This window comes from Gaeumannomyces tritici (assembly GCF_000145635.1).
Source record: "Gaeumannomyces tritici R3-111a-1 unplaced genomic scaffold supercont2.2, whole genome shotgun sequence".
Lineage (NCBI taxonomy): Eukaryota > Fungi > Ascomycota > Sordariomycetes > Magnaporthales > Magnaporthaceae > Gaeumannomyces > Gaeumannomyces tritici.
In genome coordinates this window covers 1,169,195-1,192,145 of record NW_008804546.1, presented here as the reverse complement: position 1 = coordinate 1,192,145, position 22,951 = coordinate 1,169,195, and the positions used below count along the sequence as shown (strand labels likewise).

At 59.5% G+C, this 22,951-nt stretch overlaps 7 protein-coding genes across 7 annotated transcripts; 3 read left to right on the top strand and 4 right to left on the bottom strand.

Moving 5' to 3' along the window:
- Positions 1 to 142: 142 nt before the first annotated feature.
- GGTG_02924 (C6 zinc finger domain-containing protein) lies at positions 143 to 3,779 on the top strand (the record flags this gene model as incomplete). The annotated part of the gene is made up of 1 exon (XM_009220700.1): positions 143 to 3,779. The coding sequence occupies one exon, from the start codon at positions 143 to 145 to the stop codon at positions 3,152 to 3,154; it is 3,012 nt and encodes a 1,003-aa protein (XP_009218964.1). The 3' UTR covers positions 3,155 to 3,779.
- Positions 3,780 to 3,898: 119 nt separating this feature from the next.
- GGTG_02923 (chaperone dnaJ) lies at positions 3,899 to 6,362 on the bottom strand. Its single transcript, XM_009220699.1, has 3 exons — positions 5,946 to 6,362; positions 4,595 to 5,853; positions 3,899 to 4,517 (listed from the first exon to the last, which is right to left on the bottom strand). Exons 1-3 carry the CDS (start codon positions 6,141 to 6,143, stop codon positions 4,343 to 4,345), a joined length of 1,632 nt encoding a protein of 543 aa, XP_009218963.1. The 5' UTR covers positions 6,144 to 6,362; the 3' UTR covers positions 3,899 to 4,342.
- A 396-nt stretch (positions 6,363 to 6,758) lies between these two features.
- On the bottom strand, positions 6,759 to 8,431 carry GGTG_02922 (hypothetical protein). Its single transcript, XM_009220698.1, has 2 exons — positions 7,580 to 8,431; positions 6,759 to 7,487 (listed from the first exon to the last, which is right to left on the bottom strand). The coding sequence occupies exons 1-2, from the start codon at positions 7,907 to 7,909 to the stop codon at positions 7,158 to 7,160; spliced, it is 660 nt and encodes a 219-aa protein (XP_009218962.1). The 5' UTR covers positions 7,910 to 8,431; the 3' UTR covers positions 6,759 to 7,157.
- Positions 8,432 to 13,162: 4,731 nt separating this feature from the next.
- On the top strand, positions 13,163 to 19,853 carry GGTG_02921 (hypothetical protein). The gene is made up of 4 exons (XM_009220697.1): positions 13,163 to 13,493; positions 14,627 to 15,729; positions 15,844 to 16,776; positions 16,858 to 19,853. Exons 2-4 carry the CDS (start codon positions 15,341 to 15,343, stop codon positions 18,725 to 18,727), a joined length of 3,192 nt encoding a protein of 1,063 aa, XP_009218961.1. The 5' UTR covers positions 13,163 to 13,493; positions 14,627 to 15,340; the 3' UTR covers positions 18,728 to 19,853.
- GGTG_02920 (hypothetical protein) lies at positions 18,940 to 19,998 on the bottom strand. The gene is made up of 2 exons (XM_009220696.1): positions 19,688 to 19,998; positions 18,940 to 19,570 (listed from the first exon to the last, which is right to left on the bottom strand). Exons 1-2 carry the CDS (start codon positions 19,772 to 19,774, stop codon positions 19,118 to 19,120), a joined length of 540 nt encoding a protein of 179 aa, XP_009218960.1. The 5' UTR covers positions 19,775 to 19,998; the 3' UTR covers positions 18,940 to 19,117.
- Positions 19,999 to 20,108: 110 nt separating this feature from the next.
- Positions 20,109 to 21,829, top strand: GGTG_02919 (hypothetical protein). Its single transcript, XM_009220695.1, has one exon. It carries the CDS (start codon positions 20,294 to 20,296, stop codon positions 21,671 to 21,673), a length of 1,380 nt encoding a protein of 459 aa, XP_009218959.1. The 5' UTR covers positions 20,109 to 20,293; the 3' UTR covers positions 21,674 to 21,829.
- On the bottom strand, positions 21,734 to 22,935 carry GGTG_02918 (hypothetical protein; the record flags this gene model as incomplete). Its single annotated transcript, XM_009220694.1, has 2 exons — positions 21,734 to 22,225; positions 22,288 to 22,935. The coding sequence occupies 2 exons, from the start codon at positions 22,933 to 22,935 to the stop codon at positions 21,854 to 21,856; spliced, it is 1,020 nt and encodes a 339-aa protein (XP_009218958.1). The 3' UTR covers positions 21,734 to 21,853.
- Positions 22,936 to 22,951: the final 16 nt, after the last annotated feature.

The following is a 22,951-nucleotide window of genomic DNA, read 5'->3' as shown; positions in this document are numbered from 1 at the left end:
CTGCAAACTCAAAGCGCCCCTCGGATCCGAGCAGCTTCGCCCTCTCCCAGAGCCTCTCTCCAGGGGTGTCCCATCCTGGGCCGTTGTCAGACAGGCCCGTGACGATCTCTCTCACCCACACCCCCCCTAGTCGCCCTCCACCATGGCCTCTCGGCCGGACGAACTGGCGATTTCCCCACTCCGACCTCCGGGCGCCGCCCCGCTCCATGCCCAGGGCCCTGCCTCGGCCCGCAGCTCCGTCTCCGCCCATGGTCATGTCTCTGGCCTGAGCCCCCCTGGTTTCAGCCCAAATTCCGGTGCCGGCATCGGCAGCGCCACCGGCCCTGCCAACAGAAACCCCAACGGCCCCGGCCCGGGTCAAGGCTACGCCGTCGGCGACGCTGGCGGCGGCGGCGGCCCGGGCTTCGATAAGCTCACCAGGGGCCACTCGTGCAAGCTGTGCCAGCTGCGCAAGGTCCGCTGCGACAAGAACAAGCCCTGCGCCAACTGTGTAAAGGCCAACGTCGAGTGCCGCGTGGTGCCACCGCTGCCTCCACGCCGCCGCAAGAAGCGGCCGCAGGAGCGCGAGCTGATCGAGCGTCTCAGGAAGTACGAGCAGCTGCTGTCCCAGAACGGCGTCGCCTTCGAGCCCATCGCCCAGGACCTAAAGCCGTCGGATCTCGGCGGCTTGGATGACGTCGACGAGCTGGAGCAAGGCCTTGGTGGCCTCAAAACTTCGCCTGGGAGTCACAACTCGGACCCGCCGCGCGAGAGGGAATACAGGTGGTTCCCCTACTACAGGGAGGAGTCGGCTGATAGCCAGGTGCTGTTGACCCGCGTCTGGACGCAGTACAAGGTGAACCACGATGCTTACGTAGACTCGTCCGACGAAGAGGAGCCTAGGCAAAACACGATCCACCATGCTTTTGACAGGATGTTTGACAACCAGGACGGCTTTCCATTCGTGCTGGGCGGTGGTGCCGCCGCGACGACCGTCACGGACAAACACCCGCCGGGCATCCAGATCTTTCAGCTCTGGCAGATCTACCTCAATAACGTCAACCCCCTCCTCAAGCTTACGCATACGCCGAGTCTGCAGGGTCAGATCATCGAGGCCGCCGCCAACCCGGCCAAGATCTCAAAGCCTCTCGAGGCGCTCCTGTTCGGAATCTACCTCATCGCCATCACGTCGATGCAGGACGACGAGGTCCACAGCACCTTTGGCGAGGAGAAGCCGATGCTGCTCGGCAGGTTCCATGCTGGCTGCCAGCAGGCGCTGCTCAACGCCGGCTTCATGCGCAGCCCCGATTTGATGGTACTGCAGGCTTACCTCATTTACCTGCTGAGCGTGCGCCAGTTTGTTGACCCACGCTCCATGTTTTGCCTGATCGGCATCGCCGTGCGTGTCGGCCAGCGCCTTGGCATCCATCGTGATGGCGCCCAGTTCAACCTGCCACCCTTCGAGGTTGAGATGCGCCGCAGACTTTGGTGGCAGCTCGCCGCCTTCGACAAGCGCATCGCCGAGATCACCGGCTCCACCATCACGGCCCTGTCGTCAAGCAACAGCGACACCAAGGCCCCCTTGAACATCAACGACACGGACCTACACATCCACGCCAAGGACTCGCCTCCACCGTACGCCGGGCCCACCGAGCTGCTGTTCGTGTTGAGCCGCATCGAAATGATCACGGCCGCCCCTACTGCCCCGGGCACACATGCTCCCTCGGGCACCAACAAGCCCAAGTTCCAATACTCGGCCGTGCCCTCGGCTCCCGATCTCGTCACGCACGTGGCCAACCAGAACCTGCCAGTTCAGAACATTGACGACTATTGTCGATATGTCGAGGAGGCGTACCTGAAGCACTGCGATCGCAAGATCCCTCTGCACTTCTTCACCCTGATGTTCACGCAGCAGAATCTCTGCCGGCTGCGCGTCATCGCGTACCTGGTCCGCACCGCCGCTGGTATCCAGGGAGACGAGGCCGAGCGTGACGCACTCTTCGAAGAGGCAATCCACATGGTCGAGTACGACAATGTGATACAAGCTGCCGACAACCTCAAAGGCTTCCTGTGGTACACTCACATGTACTTTCCGCTCCCCGGCTACATGTTTCTCGTCCATGAGCTACGAGCCCGCCGCACAGGGTCCATGGTCGAGAGGGCTTGGGACGCCATCATCGAGAATCACGAGCGCCGGAGCCTCATGCGCAACCTCCGCAGCCCCGTGCACTTTGCCTTTGGCACTCTATTCCTCAAGGCTTGGGACGCTCGCCAAGGCGCAGAGGCGCAGCTCGGTCATGCCCTTGAGACTCCTAAATTCATAAATGCCTTGAGGCAACGTCTATCCAAGCATAAACCACCAGGCCCTGGTGGCCCACCGCGGCAGCAACAGGCATCACCACACCAGCCACGGCAGCAACAACAACAACAGCAGCAGCAGCAGCAGCAGCAGCAGCAGCAGCAACAGCAACAGGCACATCAGAGACAGCAGCAGCAACAACACCACCAGCAACAGCAACATCAGCACCAACACCAACAGCATCATGAGCAGCACCACGCTCAACTGTCTCAGCAACAGGCACAACAACAGTCACAACAACAGTCACCTCAGCACACACCACAAAGCCTACAACAACAAACGCCAGACCATACTCCCTCAAGCCACAGTGACGGGTCCACAGGAGGCATGGTTGTGGACGAACCCACCTTGTTCACCGGTTTTGACGGCGTGAATCAGTTCTTTAACGGTGGCGACGCCGGGACCAGCCAGCAGCAGGATGTATCAGATTTAGGCTTTGCAGAGATGGACTGGCTCAGCATGATGCCCGAAATTTCCAACCTTGCCGGCCTGAACCACATCGGCCCAGGCATGATGGGCGGTATGGGTGCCCCAGGCATGGGTATGCCGTCAATTGCTTCAGCGCTTCAGCCCCAGCAGTCATACCAACAACCTCGCCAGCAACCCTCGGGGCAGCAGCAGCCACCCCCGCCACACCAGACATCGCCTCCACCACACCACCACGTTCACCCGCTTCACCAGCACCAGCACCAGCACCAGCACCAGCACCAGCAGCCACAGATGGCCCACGGATTGCCCATGGCATCGCAGCACTACCAAGTGCGCATGCAGCACCAACACGGGGTTCCGGGACTGCGCGGGGATCACGGCGGCTAAAATGCCGACCAGTGTTCCCGTTTAGAAACCTAGTCCACGACCGCTCCTTTTGGACTTGTTCGCCATATTTCCACGTTTATGTCTATATCTCGTTCTTGACCGGCTCCTCCGATATTTATTACAAGGCCAGATGGGGCGTCTTCTGGCTATCCGATACATGAAACCCCGCTACATGGTCAGATGACTTGGATATGAAGAAGAGCGGAGTATATACGGTTCAGAGGTGCATAGCACCGTTTTGGCGGAACTGATCACCATACGCACACTCTTTTTTACCACTTCTTACGTACGTCCTGTACATTTTCCCCCTCGCACGTTTGCTAGTAAGCAATCAAAATGGAGGCATATGTGGCATTAAGCGACAACCAAGCTTATACCCCGTTAGACTACTTTGTTTTGTTGGATCAAAAAGATTGGGTTGGATTTCGAGGGTGCCCGGACGCGCGAGCTCCTTGGTGGGACCATGACGAGTATGATACTTGATTTGAAAGGTAAATCTTTTTTCTATGCTAAACTAATATATGAGCAACGTTCAAAGCGGTGAAGCCAGGTGGATGTCTGCCTACCTATCCCTTGCCTCGTTCCCGGGGCTGGCTGAGGCGTGCGGCGCGGGGCGGTCGGCCCGTTCCGCCTGCCAGGAGTCAGTCGGACAGGCATCATGGTAGCTCGGGGTCCGCCGCCCGGTGGCAGACTTCGGACCTGTCATCGTATATCACGGTCCAAGCCTCAAAATAAGACAAGGTTCTCCAGAGTTTTTGGGGAAGGAAAATTATAAGGCTACCGGGACCCAACTGCCGGGACCAAATAATAAAACTATCAGATTTGCCTGGCTCTATCCCTTAGGCCTAGTCGAACCTGCTGACAAGTGAGTGGCCGTTTTTTTTGTTTGTACTTTGAAAGTCTACCTAAATGACAGAATGCTTTTGAGGGGGTTCGTTTTGTTTACATACAAACTGCCACCACCAAAGTGGCAGTACGCATCATCATCACTGGTATATGGCTTATTTTACAGAGTTGCGACTGGCAAATCACACCGCCGCTCTCGAAAACGGCGTTTTGGACCCTGCCCGAGCCTTCGGAAGTTGTCGGCTACCGCAGCCAGCAGATTATATAAGTGCCATGGCGGAGAAGCCCAGCCCAACCGCGCGGTCCTGTGCCCGCTGCTTACACGTCATTATGCGACGCCGTTCAGCCGGATCCCGACCCCGAGGCCTTTTTCGGTTCTTCCTTGTTGCCGTCCGATCTCGGCTTCTTCTCAGAGTCTGCTGCGGGCTCGCCGTTTTGGCGATGTGCAGGGTGGTTTGTCAGGTTGTGCCATATCGATTTCAGGAACCCTTCGTTCTCGTGCGAGCGGGCATCAGACCTGCTCAAAGGCGTCAATGAGAAAGATGCCAAGACAACAGGGTCGCAATAGAAATAACAGGGTATGCCCATCCTTACCCGCTCATGTTGATGTTCATGATCCGCTTGGCCGTCTTGTCGCCCATCTCCTCTGCGAGCATCTCGATTATGGTCCTCTGGTTGGCCGACAGGTACTTTGGCATCGAGACACGGAACTCGACACGGAGGTCGCCGTTTGCCGAGCGGCGAGAGCCCAGCTTCTTCATGCCCATGCCGCTGAGCGTGATGGCGTCGCCCGTGTTGGTGCCCGTGGCCACCTTGACGTTGACGTCACCGTCGAGCGTCGGGATCTTGACCTCGCCGCCCAGGATGGCCGTAGTCAGGGGAATAGTGGCCGTGTAGAGAATGTTGGAGCCATCGCGCTTGAACTTGGGGTCGGCGGCGACGCGCACGAGCAGCAAGAGGTCGCCGCGCACCGAGTGGACCATGGATGGATCGGCGCCGCCCAGGGCGGGGGCGTCGCCCTCGCCGTCGACGCGCAGCCGCATGCCGTCCTCGACGCCGCCGGGGATGTCGATGGTAATGGTCTTGCGATCGCGTGTGATACCCTCACCGTCGCAAGTGCGGCACTCGGCCCCGCGGGGCGCGACCGAGCCCGTGCCCGAGCAGGTACCGCACGTCGAGGCCATCTGGAAGCCGCCGTTTATGACGTGCACTCGCGTGCCCGACCCGTTGCACGACATGCAAGTGCTGCGCTTGGCCCCGGCCTTGAGCCCGCTTCCGCTGCATGTCTTGCACGTCACCATTGGGTTGATGGTGACGGTCTTGCTGGTGCCCTTGGCCGCCTCCATGAACGAGATGGACGCCTGTACCTCAATGTTGTCTCCCATGGCCGCCTGCTGCTGCTGCTGCTGCCCAAAGGGGTTGCGCCCCCCGCCACGCCTGCCACCGCCGCCGCCGCCAAAGGGTCCGGCCCCGCCCGTGAATGCGGAGAAGAGGTCGTCAAGGTTGATGGAAGAACCGAAGCCGCCCTGGCCGCCGAAGCCGGAGAAGGGATGGCCGCCGCCGAAGGGGTGGCCCTGACCGGCTCCGGCGCTGGCGCCCGAGGGGTCAAAGCCGGCGGCTCCGAACTGGTCGTACTGCTCGCGTTTCTTTGGATCCGACAGCACCTCGTAGGCGGCTTGTATTTCGGCAAACTTCTCCTTTGCGCCGGTATCCTTGTTCGTGTCCGGGTGGTACTTTTTGGCCAGGCCGTAGTAGGCCTTCTTGATGTCGGCAGCCGAGGCGCCCTTGCTAACCCCCAGCGCGTCGTAGGGGTTTCGTGGGGCGGCGGAGGACCTCGGGGTTGCGTGGAACGTCTGCAATCCCACATGTCAGCGAGTCTGGAGGAGTATACATGGAGGTACGCACGACCGAGTCCCTAGCCATTCCTACGGCCGGGTGCACTCACCCTTTTGCTGCCGACGGCACTACATGAGCTACGAGAACATGCGGCGGCGGGCCTCCTGCTCGCGACGCAAGCCGATATTGTGCGCGTCGCGGACGAGTCCAGTGGCGAGACTGGCAGCTTGCGCTGGCGACATATCCGGGCCCGCGACAGCTGGCGTGCTGGCAGGGCGGCCTTTGTGAGAAGATTGCCGGAATTCATGGCTGGGCGTGACTAAAAGAAAGAAAGAGTTGGAGGAGAGGGGTCGAGGTTCGCTAAATCGTCATGGCCGGGGTGAGACCAACACATGGACAGCCGGGGAGGCGAGGCGAGGAGGACTCTGATTCCGTGAGCGAAAAAGAGAAGCAACAAGTATTTGGCGCCTTGGGGCCGACGTGGTTCAACTCGGCTTCGCTCCAGATCCAGGCGCTTCCATGTTGCTATTCACAATGCACTTTTTTTTTTCCTTTGGCAGCACCATCATTGCGGCTGTGCGAGCCTAAGGCATCAATTGTGGGGGACTGTGGGGGCACGCATGAGCTTGAGCTTCCCGAAGCTTGCGCGCTTTGGACCGGCCCCACCACATCCTGCTTCCCGAAACGGAAATGCCGGCCATGTCTGCTGCTGCCAGAACTTGCCCGCTGTAAAAACAATGGATATCGACCCCATCAACCAGGCGTGCTGTTTGGCGATATTATTTTGCCAGGACCAAAATAGTGGCTCGTGAACCATTATCAGCACCCGGGTTCCGCAACCATGAACTCGCTTCAGGCGCGGCCAGAGTTGACAATGTGCACACCCCAGCAGGCCGACCCTTTTGAGCCCCAGTTCGACTTCGACATTGATCAATGGGCGAAAGAAAAAGTCCCAGTGTCCCCAGCGCGAATTGCAGAAAGGAGAGGGTGCGGTCAGTTGAGGTATAAATATAAAAATAGAAATTGGCAGGAGGCCCGTCCGGCTCTCCTGGAGAGGCCGCTAATCGCTGGCTGTGTCAGTGCGCCCCGTCGTCGCCTTCAATCCTTCCGTTGCAGCCCGCTATACATGTACACGCCAAGTCGCCAACTGGCGCGACGCGCAAAACTCCGCACAAACCACTAGACCCAGTGCTTTCTCTCCTGGTACGGCGTTGGTTCATCCAACCGTCCGTCTCATATATGTCTGGCGTCATAAGCCGTGAAGAGTGTTTATCGGCTGCATGTATTTTCTGTCATCCTTTCGTCTGTTCCTCGGTTGTGCCTATGTGTTTGCGTCCTTTTTTCGTATTCTCCCCGGCTTGGACGTTGCGCCCGACGCCGTCGTGTGGACTTTGTGCAAGAAGTCGACGATTACGTCGTTCTCCTGGACCCCTTGGCTGTTGAAATGCTTGCGGACTGCGCCCGCGAGCTGGTCCTTGCCCTGTCGCCTGAACACCCTCGATCGAAGCATCGTCGGCGACTGGAGCCCCATGCTACCCGGACGCGAGAGGACCCAGCGGTGGTAGTCGGTCATGAAGGAAGTCGGCGTGTTCAATCGGTAGACGCGACGGTAGGAATGGAGGACGGAGCGATCGAATGACGACCATTGGACCTGCAGGGGTGGGGGACGAGTTGTCAGCGAACCGTCGGCGGCACGTCCCAAGGGGAGGATGACGCAAAGCAAGATATGGGTACAGAACATACCGCCGCTCCAGGAGCGCCCGGCTCCTGAGCAGTGCCGTCCGGGGCGACTGCAGAAGCCGAAGAGACGCCACCGGCGGCCGAGGCAGGGGTCAGCCCTGCGTCGGGAGGCGCGACGGCGAACTGCGCCGCCGTCATGGACTCCCGCAAGTTCGTGCCGGCCGAGCTGGCGACGCGACGCATCTTGCCCCCATTGACGACGTGGTGGTGGGGGTGGTGATGTGCCGACGCGGGCGTGCCGTTCAGCCCGTCCTTGTGGCCATGCTTGCCGGCCGAGTGCGGGATTTCTGGCTTGCTGGGGTCGTCGTGGCCGTTCCTTGGCTTTGGAGGCATTTGGGGTGGGAGAGGGGTCAGAGGCAGAGACGGAAGGGTGGTTCCGCAGAGGCGGTGGCTCTGCGACAACGACGGCGGCGGCGGGAGCGCGCGCGATAGGCTGGGGGCGGTGCGGTGCGTGTTTTGCGGGGAAGAGATTCGAAAAAAAAGACCAATTGGGTGTTACATTGTACAAGAATTGTGTAAAAGACGAGTCCTACAGGGTCAGAGAAGCGTCCGTGTTGTCTGCGATGGTGTCTTGTGTGTGTCCGACTAAAAGGGGGTGCCAACCGTAATTTTTCGGCATCGTGTGTCTCCTGACATCAGTAGCTGACAAAAAAGTTGCCCGGGAACAGGTCTGACGACAGAGGCTCCGCAGACCCACGCCGCCCCCCACTCAGCACATGGGGATTGTTCGCGCGGCGCGCGGCGCCACTGCGTTGGTACCGCGCGAGTTCTGCCGACGGGAATTGAAGTTTGACGTGCAGCAGGCAACGTCACAGGCGGGCGATAGAGTGCTAATGATTTAAATTTTGGATCAAAATTTAAGCTTGGGGCTGCTGCAGGCTGGCTGAGGATTAGGTGATGAGAAGTTGAAGTTGGGTCGCCCGATGTCAATGATATGGCTACCAAAAAATCACCCGACGGCACGAAATACCTCCCTAAACTCCATACCATGAACGTACGAACGAGCCGAAAAATGACCCCCACTGTCCCTTTCCTGTCTCTTTGCATGCACAACTGAAGTCCAGACGGGAACTAAAATGTATGTCTCGTGACTTCCTTCCTAATCACATCCAGGTGAGAGCCGATTTGCTCGCCCAGGTTCTGAGGCACCTTCTCGTCGCCCTTTGGATCTGTTCTGCCTGGCTGTCGTCTAGGTGTGGGATACCTACTGTCGGTAGTGTATCTCACAGCCAAAGAAAAGAGAGAACGACTTGGCATAATTCCCTAATTCCCATACGTTCCTTTTGAAGAACCAACATAGGCACAGATGCAAGACCAAACCGTTTGTCACACCCACTCACAACCTACCTCCCACCACCGGACCTCTCGTGATGCCGCGCTTGGGGCTTCAACGGCCGTCCAGTCGCATCCGCTCGCTAAACTGCCAACCGACTGCAACTTGCTTGTTCGTGCCCAAGTTGCTCTTCGGCCGGAACCCCTGATGGATACATCATGTATCACGCTGCATGCAGAGGTCCGCATACGCATCTCGCCTCTCTTGCTTTCCCCCCCCCCTCCTCAACCGTCACGCAGCCGGACCTGCTGAGAACGCGAGGCATTTACTCGTCCGGATGAAATGGCCAGACCGCGGGCCAGACGCATTATTACGACGCGGGGACTCTCACTTCCCACTTTGGCTTGCAGGAGAACACCCACGCCCCCACCACCTCGTCGACCTTTTTGGCGACGTGCAGAAAGCTACCGCCCCAAACGCCAGAGTGCCGGCGCGCCGTGAGTTTTTTCTCGTCCTGTTCAATTTCCCATCCCATTGTTGTCCCTCAGGCGTGGCCCTCTTTCCGGTCTGGCAAATCACTAATCCTTGATCAGGTCAAGTGAGCTGGGGGACTGGATGAGGGCACATCTGGTCCCAGTGGAACTCCTCGGAAGTATCGGAGGTATGTACCCTCTCATGCCGGTCCAATTCAGTGGGACGAACCAGTGCGCCGCGGCGGAAAGTCAAAAACAAGTAACGATCCCACCAAAAGACCTGCGGAAGTGCTATGTATCTGCACAGCGTAATTTGGCTGTCTCTCTACACACAAGGGTCACCTTGGGCGTAAACCTCGATCCCTGCTGAGTCCCTTCATCCTAGCTTTTTTGCACTGTTTCACTGAATTAAACCGGCATGAGAGGATGCTTCTATATCGTGGGTACTTATATGCATGCTCCCCACAGCACACCAGCTCAGGTTGGCCGTCGAGCCTTCAAGTCTTGAAGCAGCGGTTAGCCCAATGCCCATCCATGTCGTTTGATATCACAAGTTGAGGGATCCATGGCCAACATAGACTCAATCTTGTGTGATAGCAAAAGATGTGGTGTTTGTAAGGGAACGCTTGCTGACGAGCAGCTCCATGTCGCTTTGCTATTATCCCAGCAGCATGCCCTCGAGTGTTTGTCCCTGCGTGCCTCGGTTGCGGTGTAATGATAACGCCATCAACACGAATGGTGTGTATAGTTGACCGGCCTCGGCAGCGGAAATTAGCATATTTATCTGCCCGAAATATCCCATCTTGCGTTATAGCTTATACGGGCCCGAGTATTGCCACAATTGCTAGTGGCCACCAGAGGCATCCCACTTGTGGGAACACCCCCGACTTCAAGATGATAGAAGGGTGGGTGACACGCCACCGTTGACGGTGGTGCGTTGTGCAACCGCAAAGCAGGATGCTACCATGACACCCAGACACGGAAGCATGGATGTTGGCGCAAGGGCGAGGGGTAAGCCGACCATCCAACCATCTCGGTAAGCTGTCACCTGCCTTTTGGCCTATCCTTGCTTTTTTTTCTCCTTCTTTTCTTTTTTCTTTTTTTTCGCTCGCGCTAAACTCCACCCATGTCTCAATATTCCAATGTTCCAGGCAGGCACGTATAGACCAGGTCCCGTGCAGCGCGGTGGCTTTTTTTCCACACATCTTTCGAAACGATGCATGTGGTTACTTGAAATTATTACCTCAAGATTGACGGACTCGCCTATCTAGATCGACAGGCAAGGCCGGGCTAGCGAAACATGAATGGGAAGTCGTTTCCCTCGCCCGTCACCGATCGAGATGATGCCCAGCCCGCCAGGGATAAGCTCTGGCAAACCAAACGACGCGGACGGTTTGAAACCCGGCATGACCATGACTATGGAGCTGACCCCCGCGCCGACGGCCCCAGCCGCAGCAACTCCACGCCAAGCGCCCCCGTGTCCATCATGGATGATGCAAAACCCGGACTGTTTTCGATCTCGAGGGCCCATTTCTGCTACGACGGCTCACTCCTGCAATGCCTTCTTGGAAAGTCAGCCCTTCCTCGATGCTTTCCCAAGGGGAAGGAGCTCGTATGGGGGGATGGGGTTTTAGCCGCGAGCTGCAACCATGAACCATGGCGAGCGAGGGCTGGACACACACGCATCCAGCTCAACAGCAAAGCAGCAGCACTTCATGTTACCCCCGGCTAGGCCGTGGTGCAAGCGCGGCGGGATTTTTCAGGCTGTGTGGCCGGCTGGGTTCATCGACGCGGGGGGTTGCAAAGCTCAATCCTACGCTAAAATGCGCCGCCGCATCAATCGATCAAACCCGCTCCCAAAAGCGGCTTAGCCAAGTCCTCGGCGAGCCAGGACAAGCACGGACAAGACCAGATCTCCGCCCAGCGCCCCTCTGTCAATGCCTCCATCCGCCTTTCTCCACCCCATTTTCTTTTCGCGCAATCCCCCCTGTTGGGTCCTCTCTGGCCCACCCAGAATTTTCCCCATTCCACGAAGGAAAGCAAAGCCCGCGAAGCTTTGTAGACAGGGTAGGAACTGGGAACCCAGGGGCTTGGTTTAACCATCCGCATGTCGTGATTCATCGATGGACAGCACCATCGGCCGGGCATGCTGGTTCTGGGGTGAGACGCTGGAGCCATGGATGGATGGGGTGGATGGAAAACAATGGCATTCATCCCCTGGCCGGGTCGGAAACCCCCAATCCCAGCAGGGAAGCGCGACCCACATCGGGCGTGGACCACTTTAACCGATCTCACTGTGGGGTCTACAGAGGACCCAGGCTAATGTATGTGCTACCTACTTACTGTGCAGCTCTCCCAAGCCTGGTGCCGAGGCGACGTGCAGGAGGACTTGCAGAATGGCGGGCGGCCGGGCGAGGCGCGAGGTGCGAGACGGATGGAGGCAGGCAAGCAGGGTGCCTGTAGTGCTTGTCTCGAGATGCGAGATGTGTGCCCTACCTCCCAACCATTGGCCCTGACCGGCCGATCCCCTTTCCCATTCGGGAGGGGGGCGCGAAGACATCCGAACCTAGCTCGTCTACACATGATGGACCGTCCGGCCTACCACGGACGTTTGGCTTGGCTTTTCTTGCCGGCTGGGTGCGTGTGGGAAACGGAAAGGAAAAGGAAGAAAATGAGACGGAATCGAACAAAAATGAAAGAAAAGCGAGAAAACAAACCCCCGGTAGGACGAGCACGGCCGATGATTGTTTCCGGCTGCTGGAAAACCCCTTCCCGCCCGCTTCTTGTGGAAGAAAAAAAAAAAGGTCCCCTCCTCGGGCCGGGCATAGGCCCCCCAAATCGGGTAACACGAACATGTGTCGTCAAACCCAGGGCGATTGCCAAGTATTATGTAGCTACCCTTCCGGGGAACTGGGGAGACCGGTCGCCGCCGTTGTCTCCCTTTCTCCCTCTTTGTGTCCCGCCGGTTGCTTGCACAGGATCAAGGGCCAGGCATGGGGGTTTTAGCGGTGTCTGCTCGCCGCCAGCTCAGGCACAGCCCCACTAGGGGATTCTGCCCCCCCGCAAACTAACATGAGCGACGGACAAGCGCCAGTTCCGTTTCGAGTTTCCTTCCTTTTCCCCCTTCTCTTTTCTTTTATCTCCCCCTTGTCTTCTCGAGCCACTTGCTCAGGACTTTAATAACGCGATGGCATGGGAAAAACGCCACGATCCTAGGCAGCTGGCTTCACACTAGACACAATCATCTTTATTCGTTGAAAGGGTAAAAGCCAGGGACAGGGGCCGTTGGGTGTGTGGGTGTGGTTGCGTGGTTGCGTGGGTGTCCAAACCTCGCAAGGAAGCGCGCAGATGAGCATCACACCCATGCCCATCCAAAGCTTTGGGTTTTCATCCTGGCTAGCCTGGCAGGTAGACTGTCAGCGGTGGGATAGGGCAAACCGTCAACCATCCGCGCCTTTTTTTCTTATGTCTTGCTCTCCTCTTGTTTGATGTCTGGGGAAGAAGAGCATATCCACAACAAGCAGCGCAACGGCCCCATACAGCAGCAGGGTGCCACGCAAGCGGGCGCACATTTTGTCCTGCGGCCTAGTCGATGCAGAGCCGAGGGGTCCATCACCCTCTCCGTGCTCGGGTGTCGGTGGTGTCATTGCATCGCATCGAATCCCCACCCTATTCCCATGGCTGCGCAACTTTGCTGCGTCCTTGTCCAGCGGCCATGGGGAGCGTGGGCCTTGGCAGCCCGGCCGAGGCTGGGCCCCCAGTTTTGCAGCGCATATCCCATTAAAAACCCCCACATACCACTCTTTCTCTCCGTGCTCCGCTCGTTTTCCGTCCTTGCCCTTTTTTTTTTCCCAGAGATTCTCGCCAGTCCCGCATGCTCGAGTCGGACGAAGGGCGCGCGAGACATCCAAGAAGCAAAGGCCCGGCCGCCCACCCGCGCCCCGTCCCGGCTTTGCGCTCCAGCAGCTTCTGTTTTTTTTGTGCTGGTATACAAGTCCATCATCTCGACCCCCTTTTTTTTTCTTGTGCAAGCTTGTCATTTTTGAGCCTGCCTTGCTCGCACCACCGACCGACCCGACCCACGTCCCCTCCCTATTCCAGCAAAAAAAAAAAAAAAAAAAAGGCCCGGCTGCAGTGGTCTTACAGCACCCTCCTCACGCCACATCTTTGGGTTAGTGTAGCGTTCGGTTTTGTCTGACCCCCGCACTCGAGTCTCGGTGCCTCCACGCAACGGCCTGATCTGAGGCATTCGAGGCTCGCAACTTCGATCCGGCGCCGCCAAGTCTTTCCTTGTGTGCCTTTTGTCGAAGCTTTTTCTCCATCTTCTTTCCCTTGTCTCGCCTCGATTCTGTCTGTCGTTTGTCGTCCCTTCTGGCGCTGTCTGACCCCCCCTCCTCGCCTTCCTCTACCGCAACCCTCGCATCCCCTTCACCCAAACCCCGCCACCCACGCCTGGTCAAGTCGGATCGGGCGGACTGCATAGTCTCTTTACCACGGGCTGGTTAGCCGAGCGCCCAGCATTCGTTGATGAGACCAGGCTTGCCGTCCCGCCACAGGCCTCATTGTCACGTCCCGTATTCCTCCCAAAGCACTCCGCACGCGGAACGGGCTGGATTGGACGGATGTGACGAGGGATCGAGGTGCATATGATATGCATCGTGGTGCTATCGAGGGCAGGCCGGTGTGTCTGTGGCGTCGAGTGCCCAGGCCTGCCTGCGCGTGGGTGGCCCCTGTACAAGTCAAAGTACCCTCCATGTTCCGTCCACCACCCACACACACCCACGCCACCTCCACCTTCTACCTCCTCCACCTCCAGCCCGGACGGTAGCTCCACCAAAACCGTGCCTGCTGCCCGCACCCCTCTGCTTCCTTGCTGCAATCCCCACCTAGCGCACGGCCGATGCTCCTCGACATGGAAGTCCTCGTCGCGTCGGCCTTGTTATAGGGTCCGATTTTATAGCTGCGTGCTGCCATGTCACCTCGACCTCCCCTCAACCAAAGGGCCCCGTCGCTAGTCGGTCACCCCCCATCCGATGCCAACTCGGCCTGTAGCTCCCTGTCGCGCTCGCTTGTCTTTTTTTTTTGCTGGTTTTTTTTTCCCCCTGCCTGCCCTGCGGCGTCAACGGATGCCTGTCGTCGCATCGCTACGGCCACCCATTTCTCCCCTTAGGCTTCCCGCCAACGCGGTGCACCTGCCACACATCACCTCTTAGCTCCTTGTGCACCTGGGCGCTGTTTGGTGTTCAAAAGACGCATCTTTCATAATATAGCTAGCGGGATTTCTGACAACGGTTGCTCGCACAGCAAACCACCAGCCTCCTCTTGTATCCTCCTTTTGTGTCCTCGGTCCGGCCAAAGACTTGGCACTACCGGCCCCTTGCCAGGACCCGCAGCCCACGCAATTCGACGATCCCGCACCAAGCGAAGACCCTGCCTGTCAGTTGGATACTGGTTGGGTTCCCCCGTCTTCCCACCTGCCTAAAAGCGCACCACTGGCGACATCAATCCCCATCAGCCCAGCCATGTCCACCTGAGGCCTCGCACTAGGCTGGGTGACGTCTGACTGAGAGTGCGCGCGCACACTTCTGTCCCTCCCACTTCCCGTCGCGTATATACCATCTGCTTCTGATTCGAAGATCGGATACTTGCTCATCTTGTCCCGGCCTTTTGTGGCCTCCGATCGTCACACACAAGCAGCCTCTGCCGGCCACTGCCTGTTTGGCGACACGAACCGAACCGCCAGTCCCGAAAAAAGAAAGAAACTTGAAAAAAAAAAAGTAAAGTCACAAATTTCGCGCTGTGCAACCCGTGCACGGGTGGAAAGTGGCAGGTATCTCTGCTGCCATCTCAACGCCATCCACTCCACTCAGTTACCTCGTGGCCAGGTCGGAACTTACTGAGGGGCACGCAACCCGGCCCCCATCTTCGCTCAGGGTGGTGCGTCGCCTTGCGAAGCCTGCTGCCGCGGATGTGGAACTTTTTCTATCATTGCAGACGGGTTCTGCCGACAGCCTGTCGATGATGCCTTCAGTATTGGGCCCCACACATCCAACCGCCATACCAGGCGCCGGTCTAGGACCCATCCAGCACGACACGCCGGCCGCGCGTTCGCGTTCGAGCACGGCCATGCCTTCGCTCCAGGAGCCGACCCCGCCCCACAACGTCAAGCAAGAGGAGGAGTCTTCCGACAGGGGACGTCGCCGGAGCCGCTCTGACGAAGACGATGACGGCGCCGTCGTCGAGCTGAAGGATGAGCAGGCAGGGGATGGTGACCAAAATCCGGGAAACTCGTCGGCCTCGGATGCAGGCCCTGCCCGCAAGCGCAGGAGGAGCCGGAAAGGCCTGGACAAGAAGTTCGAATGCCCACATGAAGGCTGTGGCAAGAGCTATTCCAGGGCCGAACACCTGTAAGCGCCCCTAACCTCAGCTTCGCTTACTGGCATATCTGCTGCCCGTCTCTATCTCATCCCCGCCACTTGGGCACCCCCGTCCTTTAGCTATCTTCTAACGCGGTCTGATAGATATCGCCATCAGCTGAACCACGCCCCAAAGCAGATATATCACTGTGGCATGGGTGACTGCACCCGCAGCTTTGTGCGACTCGACCTATGCAACCGTCACAAAGACAGGCACACGGCCAAGGGCTCGGCCCTCAACCGCAAGGACAGTATACTGGGACATGGCAGCTCACCAATAATCCAGCCTACAGCCGCGCCATATGCCCCAGCCGGATCCCTATCCCCCGAGGCCAATCGGCCTAGCACAGGATACAACAAACCTCTTCCGAACCACCTGCAGTACTCCCCCAAAGGCGGACCATTCACCGTCCTCAACAATGCATCCCCTCCGGTTTATGCCTCGACAGGCCACCCGAATGGCGTATTCTTCATGCAGCACGACCAGGCTTACGGAGCCATGCATCAGGGCCAGCGGGCGGCACCTCACCAATCGCCAGCCACCCATCCCCAGCGTCCCAGCGTTCAGACCGATGTCGGGCAGTATGGAGTTCTGTCGCCCGTTTCCACCCACCAGGGATACCACACCCATCAGAGCAATACCCCGCAGTCGGCAGTATACGTCGGGACCCAGAACTGCCCACACTTGAGTCTAGGACCTTCGGATTTCTCCCAAGGTGCGGCATCCTCGCCAGCTGTTTCTCGGGATATGGGAGGAGCGCAGTTTTATCCCTCTCAGCAGCCTGGAGACTATGCCGAACAGGCTGCCCGGCAACAACAGCAGCAGGAGCAGCAGCAACAGCGCGGTAGCGACATGATCATGCTGGGTGAAATGGCTATGCCAAGTGCCATGCCGGTCTTCGGCAGTGATCATTTCTATCAAAAATCGCCGTATGCGGGCATGCCTGAGGACTTCATGGCCTACCTGTTCAACACGAACGGTAGCCAGGCGGGCGACTCGCCTCAGGGCCACATACTTCCTCAGGGGAGCAAGAATAAGTGAGTTTCCTCGCCGCTGTTTGCACTTTTAATACATATCGTGTTTGCATGACAGCCACTGACCAGCCGTTTCACGCGAAGCTACGGCGAGTTCAACAATCGCTATAACGTTCCTTATTATGGTGCCACAGACCCGACGCAGCTAGGATACTTCCCGCCACAGCAGGTCATGGCGGTTGGGAACCTGCTCGACCAGAACCTTCCCGAGACTACCATCTCGGAGGAGAAGAGCAACGAGATTTTCGAGTACATCAGGGACAGATTCCACGGCGCCAGCGACGCCTCTCCGGTCGATCGACTGAAAGAGAGCATCGTCGAGGGAGACCGCTCTCGGGACGCTCACATGCTGAGCCGCAAGATGATGCAGAGATACATAACTTCGTACTGGCTGCACTTTAGCGATCAGGTGCCGATACTTCACCAACCCACGTTCCAACCAGACAGGACACCCAACCTGCTGCTCATAGCCATGATGGCCATTGGAGCCGTCAGCCAAGACGAGGCACAAGGGGCGCAGGTAGCCAAGGCCGGCGCGCGCCTTTCCAACTTCCTAGCTTGGGACCTCCGCTGGGCCCTCTACATGGACCCCAACTTCGGGCCACCGGCCAAGCTGTGGACGTTCCAGGCCATGATCCTGCTGGAGCTATACGAAAAGATGTACTCGACAAGGTCGCTGCACGAACGTGCTCACATTCATCACTCCACCACCATTGTCCTGATGCGCCGAGGCAGATCCTTGATCGGCAAGTCGTCCCTCGACTCGCCCAACCCGCAGTCGTCAAGACACTCTTCGGCCGGTGGTGTTCACACGGCGGACGAATGGTGGAATCACTGGATTACCAACGAAGCCACGCGCCGCGCGGCCTTCGCCGCTTTCTGGCTAGACTCGATCCACGCTACCATGTTTGGGCATTCGACCGTTATGGTGGCGCACGAGATGCGTCTTCCACTGCCATGCGACGAGAATCTTTGGAAGGCGAATAGCGGGGCCGAGGTCGGTAGAATCGAAGCCAACCTCCAGTCCAGGGGCATCAAGACCCTCGCTTTCCTTGACGGTCTGAAGAAAACACTGAGCGGGGTCGAGGTCCGGACCAACGCGTTTGGGCGCACGATCCTGATGGCCGGCTTGCTGAGCGTGAGCTGGCATATGAACCAACGGGACCTCCAGGTCAACTCGCTGGGAGGCGGAGTGTCTCAGGCGCTGGGAGGTCGAGACAAGTGGAGGGGCACGCTCACACGGGCCTTTGACTTTTGGCGGACCGACTTTGACAAGGCCCATTCGGATCCTTACATATACGCCTCGGACGACCACAAGCCCACGGTGGAGGCCGTCACGTTGGAGAACCGCACCGTGCTCCATCACCTGGCCCACATGGCGATGCAGGTGGACATTGTTGACTGCCAGATTTTTGCGCGCGCTAAGCGGCTGCTGGGCCGGGCCATCGGCGCGCAGGACCTGAACAGCGCGCAGCGGAGGATGAAAGACAACTGGGCGCCCAAGGCAAGGGCGCGCGATGCCGTCTACTATGCGCTAAAGTTCCTGTCGTCTGTGCTCTTGTCGACAGAACCAGGCACGCCGGCGTCTCAGGGGCAGCCGCCTCGCGAGGAACCGTACTCGGCCCGTGGGGACGTGTTGATGAACCGGCCTTGGGTTCTGTACTTTGCCGCCCTGGTTGTCTGGTGCTACGGGTACGCCTTGGAAGGCCCGTGCAAGGACTACAGCCCACCCTCGACCAAGCAGGCTCAGGTGCGGGAAATGCGCGAGTACCTGCGGACCTTTGGCGGAATCTTGGACCCCGAGGAGCTCAAGGCGATGACGGGGCTGAACCGCAACACGGCACTGCTCATGGTTCTCAAGGAATCGTTTGAGGTGACGCGGTGGGAGCTTCTCCACGAAGGGGCGACTTTGCTTCAGAACTGCATCCAGCTCAACGCAGGCGCCATGGTGTGAAGAATGGAGATGTATGCTTTGCGGCTTCCGTTGTCGACCTCCTCTTTTTTCATTCATCTCTTACCTCGGATCTCCTCTGTTATCACATACTCATATCCTCTGAATCATGGTGGCAAGCTTTGTTTCTTTTATTATGGACAAATGTTGGCGGCAACGGGTTGCAGGAATGCCCAGTCCTGTCATCGACCGCTTTTGACCTTGTTCCAATTATATACCCCTCGACTATTGTTTTATGGCGGCACAGCGGAATGATGCAAACGAAAGGATACCATATTTCTTATCTATCTATTTACGTTTCCATGAAAGCCGGCTGCGATCCAAATGCTTCAGTGTCTAGTCTATACCCATGTCTATCGGCCCAGCGAGCACACGGGCGGACTTTGATTACAGTCAAACCTTGGACTTCACAGGAGGGTCGATGTTGACCTTGCCGTGGTCACACGTGGAGATGACCTGGCCGTTGTCCTCCCTGCGCATGACCCCGCGGAGGGCGCACAGCCTGCCGCCGGCGGCGACGACCTGGCACTCGACCAGGACGGTGGTGCCGGCCGGGGCGGGGCGCACGTAGGTGACGGAGAGGTTCCGGCTCACGCCCATCTGGCTCCAGAAGCCCGGGCGGGAGACGAGGACCAGCGGCATGGTGGTGGCGAAGTCGAAGAGGGTGGCGGCGGCGCCCCCGTGCAGGGTGCCGAGCCTGTTGCAGTGCGACTTGGGCACCGTGTAGCGGAACGTGGCCGTGGCCAGCGGGTCCTCGGTGCCGGTGCCACCGCCCGCATCGGTCTTGGGCCTCAGGCCCGAGGCCGAGATCAGCTCGAGGTGGGGGAAGAAGGGCATGGTGAAGTCCTGGGTTGGGGTGGGTTAGGGTCCGAGTTGGTTGGAGTGCCTGGGTAGGCAGGTAGGTACCTCTAGGCAGGTAGGTTTATGTCTAAAAAAAAACGAAAAAACACAAGGGACACGAACCGAAAACTTGCCGTACGCATCAATGGCTTTCTGGATGGTTGTCTTGGCATTGTCGTCTCCGCCCAAGGGTTTGGTATTTGCTGCCATGATGGGCACTGTGTGAGTGAAGATGTTTGGTATATGTTCAGGTCGCAAGTGTTTCGGCGTTTTAAATATGAATAATAAGTCTTATTGGCGTCGCTCCAAGCAAGTGACAAGTGATGGCCTTTACTGTGAGAGATGGTGCCGACAACCCCTGGCGGCAACGCCGTCCCCACCTCTGGATTCTGGGGAAGCAGTGCTCAAATAGCAGCTGTTCCCCTGCGCGGTAGTGGGCCCAGCTGCCCCTGGCACATGACGCGGTCCGCCATGTTTTGCTGGACCTCGGCAGGGCTGTCGGCAAAAATCCATCCGCACCGCCTGGAAGGAGCGATTGGGTAGAGTTGAGTGCTCCATTCTCCACCTGCCTGATTTCCAGGTAGCACCGCCAAACAGGCACCCCCGACGACATCGACGACATCCGACATCCAACAGGCGAGCGACAGGCGATGATCCCGACAGCCCTCCACAACACGCCCTCGACTAGCTAGCACCCGCCGCCGCCGCAGGCCGAATGCGACAGCGAAAATGGAGTTCGTTGCCGCCGCCGCGGGCGCGTCCTTCGACGAGGGCAAGCCGTCGCTGTTCGAGCTGCTGTCGGAGCAGCAGCTCGCCATGCTGCTGCCGCCCACGATCCGCTACCTCCTGACGGTGGCGACGCACCGCTACCCGCGCCACCTGCTACGCGTGCTCAACTCGTTCGACGAGATCTACGCCCTCGCCTCCCTCATCGTCGAGCGCCACTACCTCCGCACCCGCGGCGGCTCCTTCACCGAGCACTTTTACGGCCTCAAGCGCGAGCGCGCCGCCGGCCCCGTCTCGTCGGCCGACCTACCGCGGCTGTCAGCGGCGGCGCCGCACCTGGTGCGCGACGCCATGGCGCTCAGGTCGACCCGCGACGTCTGGCGCAGCCTCGCCGCGCTCGTGCTCTTCCCCTACCTCAAGCGCCGCCTCGACGAGGCCCACGAGGTCGACGCCCCGCGCGCCGCCCTGCTGGGCGCCGCCTACAACCAGCCGCCGCTCCCAGGTGCACCGCTGCGCGAGCGCCTACTGTACGCCTACCGCTGGTTCCTGCGCCGCGTCTACCCGGGCCTCAACGCGTCGTACCACCTCGCCGCGCTGGCCTTTAGCCTCGCCTACCTGTTCGACGGCAGCCGCTTCCACCACCCGCTCGCCTGGCTCGCCGGCGCGCGCGTCCGCCGCATGAACGCCGCCGACTACCGCGCCATTGATGCGCTCGAGAAGGGTGTTGCTGCTGCCGGCGCGGGCGGCGCGGCCTCGCTGCTCTCGCCCAGGGGGCTGGCGTCCAGGGCGCTGTCGGGCCTGTCGCTGGCCCTCCCCGCCAGCCTGGTCCTGCTCAAGTTCCTCGAGTGGTGGCACGCCTCCGACTTTGGCAAGCACCTGTCGGCCCGGACCGCCGAGAGCCTGGACCTGCCGCCGCCCGTCGTCACGGGCCTGGGCCTGCCGGAGCGGATGAAGCAGGCGGCGGCGGCGGCGGCGGCGGCGGATAGCGGTGTCGATCAAGAGGAGAAGAATAAGAGCAAGGAAAAGGGCAAGGAGATTGATGGGAACGAAGAAGAAGAGGAGAAAGAGGAGGCAGAGCCGCTGGCCGAGGACGCGCCCATCGCCACGCCGTCCATGCTCCCCATCCTGACGGTCAAGCCGCCGGCCGACTCGTCGCTGTGCCCCATCTGCGCCGACGACATCACCACGGCGACGGCCTGCCAGACGGGTGTAGTCTACTGCTACACCTGCATCCACCGCTGGGTCGCGGGCGAGCACCCGAGGCAGGAGGTATTCATGGCGGGGGGCAAGGAGGGCAGGTGGGAGAGCGGAGCCGGCCGGTGCGCCGTCACAGGCCGGCGCGTCCTCGGTGGCACCGAGGGCCTGAGGCGGATAATGGTTTAAGCCGCCTGTTTTGAAGACTCGCTGGAAGTAATTAGGTAGATGATGAGAGCATTAGATGGCGTTGGGAGCGGGCATGATATGTTCTATTAACCACTGTTGTTCTTTTATTGATATGTACTCGGCCTTCCCTAGTTGCCTGTTTGGCCGTCATGGTTGCTCCGGGGGTCGCCCCTGTCACTTTCATAGATCGACTACCTGGATGCTGTTCCCCATCTTCCCGGTATTCCGATACATCTGGGCCGCGTTGATCATGACGCTGCCGTTGTTGGACCCGGGCCCTAGCATTATCCACTTGAACAAGACGGCGTTGACCCCGTACAAGAGCACCTTGACCGCGTCGAGCCATCCCGCGTGGGGGGTGAACAGGTCCAATATCAGGCCCCTCTTGGGCCGCGCCATGAGCCTCTCAAAGGCGCGCTGGGCGTCGTCGAAGAAGACGGCCTGGCGGCCGGCGCCCGAGTGTACGTGGCCGAACACGTGGAGCCTGGGGCGGACGCGCCAGACCTCTTCCAAAAGGCCGGCGCAGCCGAGGCCGAGGTCGAGGTGGTGGCGCTGTAAGTCAATGCGGTAAGCGTTGTGTAGTCGAAAAAAAAGGGGAAGCCGGAAAGGCTTACGGGAGGGGTATGCGTGACAAGGATGTCCGTCTCGAGGGGGACCTTGCCCTCCCATGGGGGAAAGTCCCTCAGGTACTGAAAGGCGTGCTCGGCGCCGCCGCACCTGGGGATGTGCGGCGAGCCGAACACGGCGAGGGAGCGGCCCGAGGGCTTGAAATCGAGGCGGACGAGCTCGTCGAGCAGGTAGACGACGTCGCCAAAATCGAGCTCGTCGGCGCCCTCGGCGGACGCGGCGGCGGCGGCGGCGGCGGCGGCGGCGGCGGGCAGGTGGGGCCTGGCGACGGGGTCGAGCCACGTGTCGTGGTTGCCGGCGACGACGACCTTGTGCTGGTGCGGCAGCGAGCCGAGCCAGTCGAGCTGCCGCTGGATGGCCTCGACGGTGCCCGAGCTCGTCAGGTCGCCGGCGTGGATGAGCAGGTCGCCGTCGGGCACGCTGCCGAGCGTGTGCTCGTGCGTGTCGGATATGCACACCACTCGGATCCGGGGCCGGCCGGCGGGGAGGGCGAAGGGCGTCCCGCGCAGCCGCACCAGGAAGGAGTGGGCCGCGGCGACGAGGTGGTGCAGCGGCCCGTCCAGGAGCTTGTCCAACGCCGTGGGCGGGTCCCAGGGGTGAGGCCGGCGGATGCCCAGGCGGACCAGGATGCTCATTCTTTTTTTTTTTTTT